Source organism: Pomacea canaliculata, linkage group LG10 (assembly GCF_003073045.1).
Source record: "Pomacea canaliculata isolate SZHN2017 linkage group LG10, ASM307304v1, whole genome shotgun sequence".
NCBI lineage: Eukaryota > Metazoa > Mollusca > Gastropoda > Architaenioglossa > Ampullariidae > Pomacea > Pomacea canaliculata.
Window position 1 is genome coordinate 2,416,976 of NC_037599.1, and position 16,967 is coordinate 2,433,942.

At 43.0% G+C, this 16,967-nt stretch overlaps 2 protein-coding genes across 4 annotated transcripts; both read right to left on the bottom strand.

Moving 5' to 3' along the window:
- Positions 1-349: 349 nt before the first annotated feature.
- Positions 350-5,759, bottom strand: LOC112574588 (neurocalcin-delta-like). Its single transcript, XM_025255769.1, has 3 exons — positions 3,697-5,759; positions 3,121-3,530; positions 350-2,879 (listed from the first exon to the last, which is right to left on the bottom strand). The coding sequence occupies exons 2-3, from the start codon at positions 3,508-3,510 to the stop codon at positions 2,649-2,651; spliced, it is 621 nt and encodes a 206-aa protein (XP_025111554.1). The 5' UTR covers positions 3,511-3,530; positions 3,697-5,759; the 3' UTR covers positions 350-2,648.
- Positions 5,760-5,891: 132 nt separating this feature from the next.
- On the bottom strand, positions 5,892-15,101 carry LOC112574586 (neurocalcin-delta-like). Of its 3 annotated transcripts, none has more exons than XM_025255764.1 (3): positions 13,233-15,101; positions 9,207-9,604; positions 5,892-8,488 (listed from the first exon to the last, which is right to left on the bottom strand). In XM_025255764.1, the coding sequence occupies exons 1-3, from the start codon at positions 13,300-13,302 to the stop codon at positions 8,279-8,281; spliced, it is 678 nt and encodes a 225-aa protein (XP_025111549.1). In that variant the 5' UTR covers positions 13,303-15,101; the 3' UTR covers positions 5,892-8,278. The 3 variants fall into 3 exon arrangements, with proteins under 3 accessions (XP_025111549.1, XP_025111550.1, XP_025111551.1); XM_025255765.1 differs by lacking the exon at positions 13,233-15,101 and adding an exon at positions 11,152-12,371; XM_025255766.1 differs by lacking the exon at positions 13,233-15,101 and adding an exon at positions 9,832-11,110 and having other exon boundaries at positions 9,207-9,600.
- Between the last annotated feature and the right edge of the window lie 1,866 nt (positions 15,102-16,967).

Genomic DNA, 16,967 nt, shown 5'->3' on the forward strand with positions numbered 1-16,967 from the left:
AGCAACGAGGTTCAGTCGGCCATCTTGCTCCCATATCTGTGTTTCCCCTTGAAGTCTGTGTGTTTCTTCAGCGACTGTCGTCGGTTTATTTATTTTCGTCATGTGCGAGTCGCAAATGGACAAGAAGTTTCCACTGCTCCTTAACATTAGACTTGGATATAAGCAAAAACAAAATAGTTTGACGACCTTGAGCCACAAACATGTTCACATGCATATTTATGAAGTGACTGCTCACAGGATCCAATGTTCCTTCCAACAATCCATTGCCCGTATTTTTAGTTTAATTTTCATGTTGAAGGTGAGTAGTGTTGTGTATTTTTCATTTTCATGCTAAGCATATTTTTATTGGGGGGGGGGAGAGAGAAAAGAAGTAAATAAATCTCATCATAGACACAAAATAAACCAAGCTCCTCTGAAAAGATGACTGATGAGGACAGAGAAGATAGTTCATGTCCTGTTGGTACTGCATCTAGAGTTTATCTGCCATCATGGTCATTCGTGATTTTCGTATTTGTTGTAAACTTTCACCGTCGTGATCTTTTTGTCTCTTGAAATACTTTAGTTTTGCCCCACTTCGATGTCTGAATAGACAGGTGTTGATGTGCTCGTGTTTATGCTGGTTTATCTGGCATTGAGAGCAGGGAGATGTCTGGGTGGTGACTACAGCTACTGTATGCGATCTCTCTCAAATGAATGAATGATATTCAAATGTTAACATTATCTAATCTTTGATGTGTAGATGTGAAGCTACACAGTCAGGTAGGTGGTCTGTGCTACCCTAAGTTACTGTTACAGTCTGGCCAGGTGTTTTCACTGCTTGTCTATCGCTGTCGGTCTGAGACACTGAGTGCAGAGAGGATTCGTGTGCTTCATGAATCGGTTTAACTGGTCAATTTATTCCAGAAAGCATCCCCCTACAGAAGGGGAGCATACGATAAATCAGTGAAGTTCCAGTAAAATCTGTCCCTGATATCACTTTTTGTGAAGGATGTCACCCAGAATAGTTCACAAGTCAACAGGATTCGCTTCACGGTCTGATGAAGTCGTTATTGCTCGTGATATATAATATTTCTCACGGTCCGCACGAGACTTGCATTTCAATGGAAGGTTTTCATAGAAAACTTTATATATAGGTTTCTGTGGTCTAGATGTTTGTCGTTTAGCATATGTTCCTCTCGTTCTCTTTCTAACACACACACACACACACCTGTACAGATTTAAAGATTTAGAAAAGCTGCGAGAGAGATAAAAGGGGAAAAGGATTAGAGAAGGATCAGAAAATGTTTAAAGAAATATTTTTTTAGGTTTAAACAATTAATGAGTAGCTTAAGGATGTTTTGTACCTTTTGAAATATTTTGATTCTTTATACACCACCTTTCTCTCACTTTAGGAAGCCAGCAGTTGATTTCTGTATACAAAGTCTGCGTGTTAAACATACACACGTACTGCACCAAGCACACAGCAGTATTAATAGACACGGACAGCTGTATACATATTAAGTATTTATATATTCACATATTGGCATATTCCCATATTCACACAGGCATGTGCTCACACGTCCTCGGGCTTACATACTACTCATATTAGCATAACTTCTGTACAGAGCTCCACAAATCTTCGCGGACAGTCACACATAACTTACACGCACACACACACAATTTATACTTTATATATATTATAGACAATAACACAAAATTTACACATATATTCTATTAGAATAATAATAATAATAATAATAATAATAATAATAATAATAATAATAATAATAATAATAGAAATTTATAAAGCGAAATATCTCAGTCAAATATGGACTCATTGCGCTGAACAAAATCGCAAAATAGTAACAAAGATGTAGAACATGGCGGAGTGGACTCCAGCCAATAGGTCCACACAGTTCATACTTCATAATAACATTATATACAGTATATGTATTATATACATTATATACATTATATGCAGTCCTGTTGTAATCCAGAAGAGGAAGAAAAACGCAACAGAAGCACATGAAACAGAAAGGTCCAACACTTTTATCTAAACCAAAGCATGACAACAACTCATAAACAACATCAAAGAAAGCCGATCACGGTTAGGCGAAGGGACAGAACTCTCATCTCACATAATCTACATACACATTAACAGAATAACTGAAACGCTTCCTAAAAGTTAGGCTTCGCCTTGTCAAGTCTCGAATCTTCTCAAGACGCGTCTAAAAAATAAATAAATAAACTAACCTCCATGTTGTGCTCAGTATTCACATTAATCTCACTGTGTTGGGACGAATACCGAGACCCTGCAAAGCTCTTGACGATGTTCCACCACAGTCTGTGTACCATGGGTTTCTGGCATACTGGCCGGAGCTGGTCAGACCAAATATTTGCAGCACCAAGCACCATTGTAGCACCAGTGATCTTGTGTCCTGACATGTCAGTAGTGTCACACGGACAGTTAGTAATGACAGCCAGGCAACTGTCACTAACTCCTCAGCTTATTTAACTGCCACAACGGCCTCGTGCTGCATCCTCCTGACAACTTGTCACATCTTCACTCATACCTCCGACCTTCGTGCTGATAGGGTTAAGGGGTATGTTGTAAAGTGATAATTATATATATAATTATAATTATAGATGCTTGCTGAGCGAGTAGATGGTTACTTTGAATGTTGCTTGAGAACAGCCTCGAACTCTGACCCCGGAGAACACTGCAGCAGGTCGACAATCAGCGAGCACCGTGTGGCGCCACTGCGGAACTCCGACCACGAGATGCTGTTGTCGCCGTCTGTCTCCATCACCTCGAAGAGGCTGGACGCCAGTTCCTCAGGTGTTCCCAAGCCGGCACTCTTTGTCGACGATTGGTTGAGACCATTCATTTTGAATATGGCCTGATCCAGCAGCGGGGAAAAAGACAAAAATAATCTCGTTAAACTAAAGTATGGCAAAAGTTTTCAGTACAAGAATTTTCTGGATGTCTTCTTTAGCACCAAGATCACCTCTTCCCCTCGCCTACATTCATTTCGGAAAAATTTTACCACCTCACACAGTTTAGAACACCATAGAAAAATACCTTACATATATTTTGTAACTAATTTTTTTTTTATTTTTTTTTTAGATATGTTGTCTTACCTGAAGGATCTCAATGATCTCGTCTTTTGAGATGAATCCGGACTGGTTGATGTCGTACAACTGGAAAGCCCACCGAAGCTTTTTCTCCTCTTCTAGGCTGCTGGTGATGGACAGACCCAAGAGAAACTCCCGGAAGTCCACTCTCCCGTCGCCATTTTTGTCAAAGGTCCTGAAGATGTGCTTGGCATATTCCTCTCCGTTACCCGGGTACACTGTGTTGTACACCTCGATGAATTCTTTCTGAGTCAAGAATGGTTTTGATCCAGAACTGACCTTTGCACTCCGAATGAACTCCTGCCACCAATCCTGTATTTCATCCTCTGAGAAGCTGACGTCCTGTCGCAGCGACTGTGTCTGTTGTTTCGTTAATTTTCCGCTTTTCTGTCCCATGATTTCTGGAGAGGAGAAAGCTGTGGGAAACAAGTGAACAGAAACATGAGGCGAAAATAGCAAGGGTGTTGTTCAATGAATTTATTTTATTTTTACTTATTTTTATTTATTTTAGTTTATTTTAACTTGTACTTTAGTAAATGTTATATCGGGGTATGTAGTATTGAAAGAGAACTTTAAGCTTACCAGCAGATGACGTGGTCAGTTCTGTTGCGATACGATTGCTGAACCTTCCAACGGTCTAAAGAAAGGTAGCGACCTAAGAACTCGCTGGTCTGACTGTCGTCTGCTGCTCCACTGACTGTTGGCGGAGGTACTGGGAGGAATTGTCACGTCCCAGCAAGTCGTGTAAGGGTAGGGCAACAGCAAGAACACCTGACACCCTGCAGTGGTCGCATTCTATTGCCATGCTTTAAGCTGGATACGGGTGGGTGCTTCTGGGTACTGAGAACTGACTCCGTGTCGCGCGATGTGATTGGTCAGGTCGTCGTGAGCTCTGTTGCTCAATTTTCGTAATGGTTCTACAGTTTCACCATTGTGTGCTCTTTCCGTCTCGTGAAGTACTTTCGATGTTGCCCTACTTTGATGTCTGAGTAGACAGGTGTTGATGTGCTCGTGTTTATGCTGGTTTGTCTGGCATTGAGAGCAGTGAGATGTCTGGGTGGTGACTACAGCTACTGTATGCGATCTATCTCAACTGTAGGACAGTGGTACATAGAGATGAATAAATGATGGTCTAATGTTAACATTATCTAGTCCTTGATGAGAAAAGTTGGAGCTACACAGTCATGTAGGTGGTGTGTGCTACCGTAAGTTACTGTTACAGTCTTTCCATCTGCTTGTCTATCGCTGTTTGAGACACTGAGTGCAGAGAGGATGCGTACACTTCATGAATCAGTTTAATTGCTCGATTTATTCCAGAAGCATCGCCCTACAGAATGGGGAGAAAACAAAACAATCGTAAAACAGTAATATAATAAAAAAGATGTCTCGCTTTTGTAAAAACGAGTGAGTGTGTGTGTGTTGATTGGTTGGTCGAAATTAATTGTCAGTTGCGTAACATGATTATCAAGATTCTGGTTGGCGGATGATCTGGTGGTGTAGGAAAAGACAGAATCTGATGGACGACAGTTTTACCAGGGTGATACAGACAGCAAGAAGCTTGGGATGGTAGCAAAATGATTGCAGAAACAACGAGAACAACAATATAAACCCTAACTGTCGAAAATCCCGTGTCAACACTGCCTCCCACTACAACCACACGGACCCACCTTCTAACAGACAGGTTGAACTTTTTTTCTTCATGCGCGCGTACCGCCCACACCTAAAGGTGGGTTTGTGTCTTGGCTAGCCCTGATATCAAGTGGACTTGATTATTTGCTTTGTGCCTCAGACACGAGCCCTCAACTGTTTATTTCTCCTCCCATCATCCTTATCTCCATTCGATACGTGAGTCATTTCTGATAAGCGGCTAGATAGCCACTCCAGTTTGTTGATGTTTTATGACTGTTTTCGGTTTCTTCTGCAGAAGATCAGTTTTTTATCCAAAAAAACTCCTCCTACCTCTCTCTCTGTGCGTACGTGCGGGCATTCACTCCCCATCCTGTCTGACCTGTGACCTTTAAGTACAGCCGTCAAACATTAGATATTCCATTAAAGGCAGGTGAATGAGTGAGAACGCCTCGTGCGATTAAAAATAAAAACATAAATATGCACACTCCCCCACAAATATAAAATGTCGTAGGAGGTTTTGTCGCTGTCACTGACGACGTGGACGTCAGCAATGTTAACCGTTAGTCCTTTCTCACTCTTCCTTTATTCTCCTCCTAGCGACCTGATTAATTGCCTTTGTGGGCAAAATGATGTATAATCACACGCAGATGCTTTTCTTCGGGCATAAAAGCGCAGTTTTATAGTTTTATTAGCTAGGGGCTGGCGCATGCCCGCGGGCTCTTCTTGTGTTAATGTACAAAGAATGGGCGCCGACCGACATTATCAGGATAAACTAAACACATAAGCAGTTGGGTCTCGCCCCTTGAGCCAACTAAAAGTAGACATGCTTTCATAAACCCTCGATAAACATCGTTTGCTGGGGCACTGACGTGGGCATTGAATGGCCTGGGGTGTAGGCTGAGGACATCCGGTGCCGTGATGACGACGTCTTTGTCACGTAGTCACGTGTGCTCGTCATCAGATGCTTGCACTGCCTGCATCCCTCGCTGAGCTCCTCAGCCTGAAGGGAGACAGGGAGTGGAAGACTAGATGTTATCGGTTGATGACCGTGTCAAGCTGCATGTTGTGGAATGTGACCCAGTGACTGAGACTTGCTCGCGCCCACGTTTGTCATTTCTCACTTCACGAGGTGCAGGACAAGGTCCACACACGATTCTTGTGACTTTAATTAGTACATCCTCAACCAAGCAACTTAGTCAACTGAATCTGCTTAACATCAGGAACACTACATTGTCAAACGCATATCCACACACAAATTACAAAAACTGTGATCGACACTGGCATTGAGCAAATAAAACAATCAAGGAACAGATTGAATGATCCAGTGACATCTTTGACTAGATCAACACAATAACAAAATAATACAATAAACTTTCAAAAATCTTTTAAATTTAAACAAATTAACGCTACACTAAGTTTGACTAATCAGCTCACAGTAATAAACATTCATCATGTGTGACATCATGAAAACACAGAAAGACCAGCAGACGAAACAGGAAAGGCAAACAATGAAGAAAGCAGACAGAAAGACGAATAGATGGAAGTCCAATGGAAGTGCAGACCAGGATGAATCCACTTTCGTTAATACTGAAAGGCCTGTTGGGAGAATGGAGGTCTGCAAGGACTGATGCCGTTCTGGTCCTCGCTGTCGGCATCACACGTTGGACAAAAGAGCTCACACGTCTTGTGGAAATCTTCAACATGGAGAAGTCGTTGGCCTTTAGCAGGTGCTGATAGGCCTCCCACACAGTCGTCTTAGCACCAGAAAAGGTTAGGATTACCAGTAGAGAGTGGGAACAGAGTCAAGAAGGACCATCAAAGATAAAATCGTTCAGGATAGGACAACTAAGAAAGTTGGCAGCGAGAACAGACGAGGGATCAAGTTCACATGTGTTCAGGCCGTTCTCTGATCTTACCAAAAGACCATTTGACATGCGATTTCTTTTGTGCCAAAAAAGCAAGTCATGGCTTATCTAACTTATCTTTCCGTGCGGCAAACCCCCACTGAAGTTGTTTTCCCCCTGTGGAAATTAATGTCTTAGTGCATATCAATATAAACTACATAAACATTGATGTAATGACTCAGCAAACCATTAATTCAAGAAATCGAAGCAATGGCCCCATAAAAAAGAACGGTCACATAAAACACATCCTTACACCATGTACAGTCTCTCTCTCTCACACACACACACACACACACATATACACACACATTATCTATCTATTTAGAAAACAGATTTTTTTTCTTGTGTGTGAATATTAAGCACTCTTGTTTATGTTACTCGTATTTGTTCAGCTCTGCTTGTGTCCGAAAAGGAATGACTCGAAAAATACAAAGAGAAAGAATACCTTCCGAGGATGAATTCATTGCCATACAATAATTTTAACGATGATAACGAATAATAATAATGGCGACTTAAGCATGATAATGCCATGTTCCACAACCTGAGATCTTTGGAACACTCCCGGCAGTCTGTGCGAGGCTCGCAGTCAATGTCTCCCTGAAATCATTGGTGACAACATATCTGGATCTTAAATTTAAACTGACAGGTAGGTCCGCTGGCTTCTTGTGATGTGCTAAACGCAGAAAAATGAAAAGACAAAATTCATCATGTCCTAAAAAGATTTTTCCTGACCTTAAAAAAACAGCTCTAAAAATGTTTAGGGTCAAACCTTGAAGTCATATGAATAGGAGACCTTTTTATCCCTGGAACAAACATTACAAATTAATTTGTAATATATTCCTGGCAGAAGGGTGTGCTTTGCGATGTTTCTCAAGGATGCACATGTGTGTCAATAATGTTGTAAATAAATATTGACCACACGGCTCCGCAGGAAGGTGTCCAGGGAAGGCGAACCTCGTTTGACAAACATGGCAGTCGAGACATCCACATCTCCTAACTGATGACCAAACTTTTGTTATTCTTGACAAAAGAACACCAATGTTGATGACCAGATGATAATTGACGATGACCAAAAGTCTGTTCTCGCACACATTCGTCCTCACAAGCGTTCTGTCGAAATGAGAAGAGCTCACTCTCCTGCCAGCGAGTCCAATTACTATTAGCAGTGCACTAAATGATTGTGACCACACCTGAGCAGCTTGCCCCAGAGGTCTTGTTATCAACACTGGGTGTCACGTGACTGTCTCCAGTAGAAGAGTCATACAGAATGTATGTACACAGAAGTTCATAAATTAAATGACTGCCACTCAGGACCAGTCCGCTGCATTTTAACGGTTGAAGTCCTGTTGTAGTATTTATTTTCTTGTATTAACCAATTGTCTTCGTCATGCTTCTTTGGTTCTTTGTTTTCCTTGAGATTATGCAGTTATTTTGCCGTAGTTTACTTCACAGATTTCCCATTATTGTTTACATAAACAATAGCTTGCCTTACGTCATAGCTTTTACCATTGTTGTTTATCGTCTGGTTGTTGCCTCCACTGTTCTCACTACTGCTGCATTTTGTTAATTTGTTTTCACGGCCTCCATGTTGCCTCTCTTTCAAATGACGAGGGGGAAAGAACCCGGATGAGTCATTGAAACACTTCGTCATCTTCGCCAGGGGGAGCGCACTGCAGCAGGTCGACGACAAGCGAGCATCTCATGGCGCCGTCGCGGAACTCGTCCCACGAAATCCTGCTGTTCCGGTTCCGGTCCAGCTGCCCAAAGAGGTCGTTAGCCATCGTCTCTGCGTAGCCGGAATCTCGAGAACTGAGGGCCGGATTGAGCATCTTCATCACGGACTGGAACAGAACAACATGGCATGAGAAATAAATCCACGTCTGGGGAATATAAATATAAAAAGACATAATGGCGAGGCGAGACTCCATTTTATGCGAGACACACGATGACGACTTGATTATACAATTGTATGTGAAACAGTCTACTAGTGTGGTTCAGCAGACTAATAAGAACAAAAAAGTATAAGACTGTAAGAACTGAGAGACCACTACATTAAGGTGAGGTCACTCAGAACACTAGAGCGAGGTGGTAAGGGTTAACCACCCTAACAACGCGACATCTTGTGAGAAGGAGCTCACTGGAGTGCACACCACTTCCAATAAGGAAAACAGCTGGAAAAACTTTGACATTATTTTCCCAGCTCTTAAACTTTTATTGACTGCTCTCAAGTCCTCCTATGACATCACCTTGGGGAGGCCAAGAAGACGAAATCTCGCGAATAACGCAGCCAGTAATTTGTCTTTGCACTTTGTTCAATTCACCTTCGAGATATATGACACCTGCTACTCCTGCTATACTTCTCTTCTTGGTTTGACTGGAGTGTATATCGTTAAGAAGTCAGGAAGGTCGTAACTGTCTAGAAACTCGCTAGGGGAGTGTTAAGTTACAAGATGCTCTTGTGTCCAGTCAGCTGATTTATAAAGTTTAAATACAAAATTAGTTCACAAAGTAGACGATACTATACATGTATAATTTAATGAGATTTTTAAAAATGTGTACCCGAATTATTTCCTCCATGTCCTTCTTGGTAATGAAGCCAGTCTGGTTGATGTCGTAAAGTTCGAAGGCCCAGCGAAGTCTCGTTTCCGGCTTGGTGCTGCCGCTGCTGTACATGCCGATGAGGAACTCGTGGAAGTCCACGTGACCGTTGCCGCTCTTGTCGAACGTTCTGAAGATGTGATGAGCGAAGTCGTGGCCGTCGCCCGGGTACACGGAGTTGTACACCTGCACGAACTCCTGCTCCGTCAGGAAGCGACCTTTGCCCGCCGTGCGCCTGGCGCTGCGCAGGAACTCGCGCCACCAGTCCTGGATCTCCTTCTCCGAGAAGCTCACCTTCCGCTGCAGCGCGCGCACCTTCTCCTTGGGCAGCTTGCTCCCTGGTTGACCCATGCCGCTGCCTAACAATGCCAGATAAATGAAACTTTAGAGAAAAAGTACAATCAAACAATTGTCAACTTCTGTCGATAAACTGTATCAAAAAATTTCAAATAAACATATTAAAATATTCTTGTAAAATGAAAAACAAATTCCATCCTTGATTATTTCGCCTTCCACATTACACAGGACAAAGACGACGAAAACAAAACGACAATAACATGAATCACTCGATAACGGCGTGAGACACCTGCCTGTTTGTGAACCTTTGTCCAGCAATGTGTGCGCGGCGATGATGAGTTCTAATGAACTCCTTCCTTTAAATGTTCGATAAACGGACGTCCGACTGTATAAATCTAGTAATCAGCTCAGACTTCTCCCAGAGAGTAGTGCTAGGGAACACTGCTAGCTACACCCGGTTATCACTAGTCTTGCATTCTCTCGTCGCCCGGAACCTGACTGCCGGCGGCCTGAGATTGAAACTTCTTGTCAGAGTTCTGGAGACCTTGGGAGGGCGAAGTCCAGGACGTGGTTGGTGCGCGTAGTGATTTGTGCTCCCTGTGTCCTGAATATTCACCCGTTATCTCTATCCTCCGGACCCCACCCGCCTCTCCACCCGATTAAAATGTATTTCAACCTTGGCGACTTGACCCTACCCGAGGCTCCTGTTTACCCCAAAATGTCGCGGGGAGCTGCACGTGACCTCATCACCCACTCAGACCGGGTGGGCGTGAGACAGTGTTGACGGTCTCAGCAAGTGCCTGAGCTGATAAAATAAAAAATTAATGTGTTTAGTTTTTATCTTCACCAACAAATCATGCTGCATCTACTGTTAATGGCTGTCCTGGTACGCGTAGTGTTCACTTATGGTTGCAGAAAGATGTTTGGGGTTATTGTTGTTGTTGTTGTTGTTGTTGTGTTTTTCCCCGTTATAGAGCCTCTAAATAGAACTTGTCACTTAATCCTAATTAACACTGGAAGTGATAAAACCAAGTGTTGGCAATGATGTCAAGCAGATCAAAACTATTTTGAATCCGAAACAAATTTTCAGGGTGTCGGGGGGACGCCCCATCATAGAGCTCACATTGAGTATATTTGTTTATGTTTTTCTTTTTGCTAATCATTCTCCTTGTCAGTAGGCAGTAAATGGTGGACTTATCTACTCTGTGTCATAAATTTTGAGATGCTATTCATCGTTTATTATCCCAGTCGGTGGGATATTTTTGCATTGAACGCATGATGAACATAAATTATACTCTCGGGAGTATGACACGTGTGCAGTAAAAATTTAAACAAATTAAAACAAACTATTCAATAACTATTATACAGAGCACAACAACAAAACAATTACCAATGTCTTTAGATTGATTACCGCCTTTAATTGAAAATCCGAAGCAACAATAATAATAATAATGGGTATTTATAATGTGCAGCACAATGAACAAGATAGATCGCACTCACTGAATTCAAAACATTCGGAGAGGAACAAAAGTATTTGGAAAATCGTGTTATGAAGTGATAAAATAATGTATACACGGTCGAACAGGCAGATCAAAAACAAGTTATTTACCTTTTCAGATTTGTAATGAATGACACAAGCACAAACAATTATATCCAAAATGGTGTCGGGTCCAGTCAGAAGCGAAATCACTCGTGTCCAGCCCAACATTCATTTAATAACACGCGAGGAGATAAGCCGAGCAGGGTTCAAATCCAGTGATAAGACCACTTTCGGGTGGAGAGGGGCAGAGCGTGCCCCTGCCTGTCATTGACATTACAAAACACTTTTCCAGCGACGACCCCCCGCCCGCAGGACCGGGTGTTCTCTGTCATCGTCCGTCGTCATCTAACAATCGTCATGGAGCGACGATGTGTTGCGGTGTTTCGTCAATCTTTTGGTCTTTCTTTCGCTCTTTTTTTTCATCTCTCCTACAGTGATTTCACTCTGAGAATGACAGACTCAGTGTCTGCGTCTTGTGTCTTGGCCGCTTCTCCAGTTGCACTTCTGACCTACTGTAGTCTACCTGCACTTTGTCAGGACTTCTCAGCTATGCGTGGTGTCCCACCCGGATCCCGTCTGTTTTCTAGTTGTAGCTGTTGGTGTTGGCATGATTTGTTTTGAAACGCCTCAGAAATGAAAACAAGTCAACCTTGCCTTTTTGTTTGAGGAAATCCGCTTCAATGCTCACGTAAATTCTATCTCAGTCACATTTTCTTTCTTTCTTCCCGTCACCTGCCACCTTCTTATTCTAGTTCTTCTACTTGTTGTTCTGCTTCGTCCTTTTCTCGCTCAACTGTGACTTTTTTGTTTATCCCTAGATAGGCACCTTTATAGTAGATGTGATGATGGTCGGACCAAAGGTTTGTAAAGAACTCTGAGAATGGACAAGAATTTCTAGCGGCCGCCTTTAAGATAAAACATTTGGCAGACTTAAAGAGAAAAGTAGCACCCAACGACCTGATGAGAAGCCAGCTGCTGCAGTTTCCTGGGAAACACCAAGAATGACAAGGAAACTCGTCACGAGCTGTTTCATTATGAGTCATCGTCTGGGACTCGCTCGCGTCCAGCTGATGACAGTCGGCGGCTGGTGCAACAACAGTTGGGTAGGCCTGACCACTCTAGACACTCCTACTGAACAAAAATGTGCATCCTATGATGTGCAAGTACCTCCGGGATTGCTACTGCGTGATCCGAGCGCTGTCGTGTCAACAAACAGACAAAATGTCGCACAACGTAGACGACGTCCGGAGTACGTGACAGACACCACACCAACAAGTCACAAAACATATTGTCAGAGCCACCTCACAAAAGTCAACACACAGAGACTGAACACAGGTACTGACACCTGTTCTTTCAATCAAAACAAAGATCTGTCATATTGTATTAATGCCAAAAAAAAATATACCTTGAAATATCTGAGCTACCACACGCATAAACATCCACTTGATCAAACGGACTGATATAATTGTATAGCATCAGGCAGTATAGAAAGCTCATAAATACGTAAGCACTTCTATACGGGTATCTCTTTACAAGTCCCACTATCTTAAATTCTCTCTCTCTCTATCACACAGTTCTCGTTGTGTTAGTAGACCTGTTTGTGGTTACAGCACGATCCGGTTCGATACTCGTGGGACGCACCTGTGGAACGGCTACTGACTCTGTAGAGCAGAGGTGGGCAATTAATTTTCCCAAGGGGCAGCATGAGAAACTGGGATGGTTCTAGAGGGCCGGACTAATATAGTTAACTCAGTTTTACCCAATAGTGTATATATAGTAAATATACTGGCGGGCGGGCCAGCGGGCGGGCCAGCGGGCGGGCCGGTCAGAGACAGGAGGCGGGCCGGATCCGGCCCGCGGGCCGGCGTTTGCCCAGGTCTGCTGTAGAGGGTTGTGGAAAGTAGGACGACAGGGGGAGGTAACGGACACCCCCCTCAATAAAGCGTGCCACAGGTGAGGGTCTAACCCCTCTCTCACCTGTAGCCATACGATCACGGAACTACCTTTTCATCTGCGATCTTTGTGGTTTATCTCTGTCGATGTTTGTTTTACATGTATGCATGTTTTGTGTGTGTCATCATAATGACAACGAAAGGCTACGTAACTTCTATTTCATAATGAGAGAAAAGCAAAAGACAAATCAAGGTTACCTGGAGAAGCTGTAGGTGCCTCAGGGCGCAGGTCTTGTTCCAGATCGAGACAGCTCAGACAGGTGCCCATGTCTAGAGTTGCCTCCAGGTCTCTCACTCTCGGCCAGGTGCCCAGTGTCAACCATCACACCACATCCTCCTCGGGTTCCCGTCGTCCGCTAACAAGTTCACCAATCCCCACGATTTTTAGGAAACATATGAAGTGAGCCACACCATGGACCCACGACGGCTTGTAATTCTTTTTTTGTGAAACGAAATTATTATAAAGAAAATCAACGTTCACATCATTGTTTTTACAAAGTCATCGTTCTGCCCAGATTTTGATCACTCGTGGAGTAACGAGGCAAAGTTCACAAAACACAATATCACTGTCTCGGTCTCCCCAAGAACACTAATTTTTGTTTTAACCACCACAGTTGCTGCCAAGAGGAATAGACTGTTCGTGTGTCGCTTGATCGAAAGAAGAAAATAAATTGTTGATACTTTTATTATCGTCTCAGTGAAATGGCATAGTCGAGGCCTTCTCTTTGTAAGAAGGCGCTACTAAAGATCCACTTAAAGCCTACACGGAGGTTAACAAAAGCACTGTACTAGTCACTGGCTAAATGTTTAGAGAATTTCTGTCGGTTTTTTTTTTTAATATTATTTGCCGCTCCGACACCGGGAACCGACCGCGCGCTTTGATGAGATGAACATAAACATTTCCTTTTCAACTTTCTTCGGCGGCTTTGTGTAGGTCGCATAAATGTTTTCTCGATGTCACTGCCCCGTGATCACCGAATGTTCTGGTCTTTGAATCAACAACAAATTTCTCACAAAAAGCCTTCAATGTTTCCGTCGTCATGAAAAGTTGCCAGACTTACTTCTCTTGAACTTGGGTGACCTCGCCTTCACACCTAGTGGCACGTTGCTTGACTGTGCTGAAGAGTTAAACATATTATTTGTGATGTCACAGCAGGTCGTTGTTCTTCCAGTCTCGTGCTGACAACTGAGGAAACGTTGAATCTGTGGCACTGTTGAGGTGATATTTTTTTTTTTTTGGTCCAATCCAAAACAAGGCAGTCTTCCAAATTCTTTCCTTCTTTTTTATCTTTTTTTTTCTTTGTCTTTTTTTTAAGACCACCTCATGTGCTCTGCATGTAATCTTCTCGTTCACAGCATCTACACAACACTGTAGGCTGTGGTTGATGTGCCGTGGGTGGAGCACGATGGTAACACTCACAATCAGTCTTTTCTTTAAACCGTCGCTGGCTGTTTATTGAGCTTCGCACCTCTCTCTCCGGTCCCACCTTTCATAACCTCCAAGTTTTTTGTTTCTTTTCTCCAAACATATTCAGTTTCCTCTCCATGAGGTATCCATGCTGTTAACCATAAACATAGTTCTTGTAGTCCATTACTGACACATCCATGTCATAGTCTTCTAGAGGTGTCTGACGACCCTTCTCCTCCCAGATGCGTGGGAATTGTGACTAAGCAGGGGAGTAAGCCAGGGTCTAAGCAAGGGTGGGAGCCAGGGGAGGGCAAATTACGGCCCACAACGTCCTTAACGGAGAAGGGACCGTGAGATCTCGGTCTTACCGGTCATTTGAGCAGCGAGAATATGCTGACGTGGTGTCGTTCGAAGAAAAGACAACTCTATGGTGCTGCTTGCCCCCTTCCCACCTCCTTCCGAAAGGTAGAGTTCTTTGCTCTGTGATGACTGTTGACAGACACGCCTACCGCCAGGTCACTCATTCTGTCAAAAAAAAGGTGTTCAAAGTGTGTGTGTGAGAGAGAGATTTTTGGATCCGTATTTGAAGTCTCGGGACATTCTTAAAAGTTTGTTGTATGTAGTCCATCTCACCCCCACCTGCACTCTCCCTCTACCTCTCTCCGTCTCTTCTCTCTCTTTTTTCTCTTCTGAGAAAGTCATTTCTCATCTTCAAAGCTGAAGTAAGAAAACACCCCGCTTGAAAATGAGGAGATCAAGGACCAGCGTCCGTAATGAGAGCTGTCTCAGTTTCACTGCTGCTGTTCTGTTACTTTACCCCGGGACATCACTGCCACCACCTTGTGACCACAGACTGTAGAGCAGTCACGTGGTCTGGACACTGTCACTACAGAGACAAGAGGATGTCCCATCATTTCCCTCACTACCTACCATCAGTTCCAAAGTACGGCATCCTGGGAAGAAGTTGGGAGGAGATGAGGGAGGTTGGCAAGCCAAAGTTTTCCAGCCTCGACCGTTGATCTTCTGGTGTGAAGTCGAGCGTGACAATCACCAGACAAACGCTTGCTGCGTTCATGAAACCTTCTTCTTCCTTGAATCAGGGATTTGAATAAAGACAGTCCAGAGAACAAAATTAGCAATGTATTTAGAAAACAAGGTTTTTTCTACTTTCACATATGCATAACATAAAAGTAATTGTGGTGACAGAAAGTGTGTGTGTGTGTGGAGCATGTCATGTAGTTGCATACATCGACACTAGTTTTCACTCTAGGGAAAGTCTCATATGAAATACTCATGTTTCTAGTGTACCCTGATCAGTTGACTGCTCTGTCTACGTGTAATAAAGCTATCAAACTACAACGTGTACAGGCTAACAAAGCTGTTTTCACTGATAAAGAAATGTAGAAAACTCGACTTGCCCCTCGACACTAAAATTATCCTCTTTGACAGTTGTGTAAAACTATTTTGTTGCATGGGAGTGAAATCTGGGCTTTTGAATCTGTTGATATGTGTGATAGGATGCAATGGTGAAAATGGTGTTAAATATTAAAACTAACTCACCGACATGCAGGGTGTTACATTTTTCCTGTGTCAATTTTTGAAAAATGTAGATTAGTGTGCTTTTAGTATGATTTTTATATATATATATATATGTGTGGAACATAACTCTGGAACTAAATAAAATTTCCAGTTCCAACTGTGCAACATTGCAGTGTACATAGCTCAGTGTGTAAACTATCCTGTTTATGTACTTCATTATTAGATGCCTTTGGTTTTTCCTTCATCTGGAAATTTTGGTGTAGTTTTTCTCCCCCACTTTTTTTAAAAATTAAACGCTAAACGGATAAAGTTCCCCCTGCACCAAACCCTGTGTCTAAGTCCCAAGTCACCAAACCCTGTCACTAAGTACTGATAATCCGGTCCTCAGGGCTAATCAACCTCAGACAGGGTGGAGATGTCATGTGAACATATACGATGCTGAGTGAATCTTATGTGAACATGGATGATGCTGATCACTGAACACCAGTGAAGCATGGTAGGAGCTCTAGCAGCAGATATAGTAGTGGGGTGATGATGATGGTGGTGACGGCAACGACAGTGAAGATCGGGTAGTAATATTAAAATGTCTACAACACCTAGAAATGGCGTGTCATCGTCTGGCAAACAGTTTGTGCCAAAGGGCGATTGTTATATGATTATGTACGTCTTCCCGTGCGATACTCGGGTATACGGGTCTCGTGTATCGGGTAAAACTCTAGGGTGTGTGTCTTGTGTGACACTCGGGTACATTTACTCGGCAGTGACACTGCGTGCATGTCTGCGTGCATGTGACACTGTGTAACATTCCTGTGGAAATATTTCGGGGTGCGGTGTCGCCGTCATTCCAACACTCTTTGTTTCTGTTAGAGCAAAAGGAACGAAATCCCAGATTATTATCAAGTGCGACAAGCGAAATCAGCAACCATGTTTAGACAGTTACCTCCCTTTTTTGCACATCCCCGTTAGCTGAGACTCGCGAACTCAGT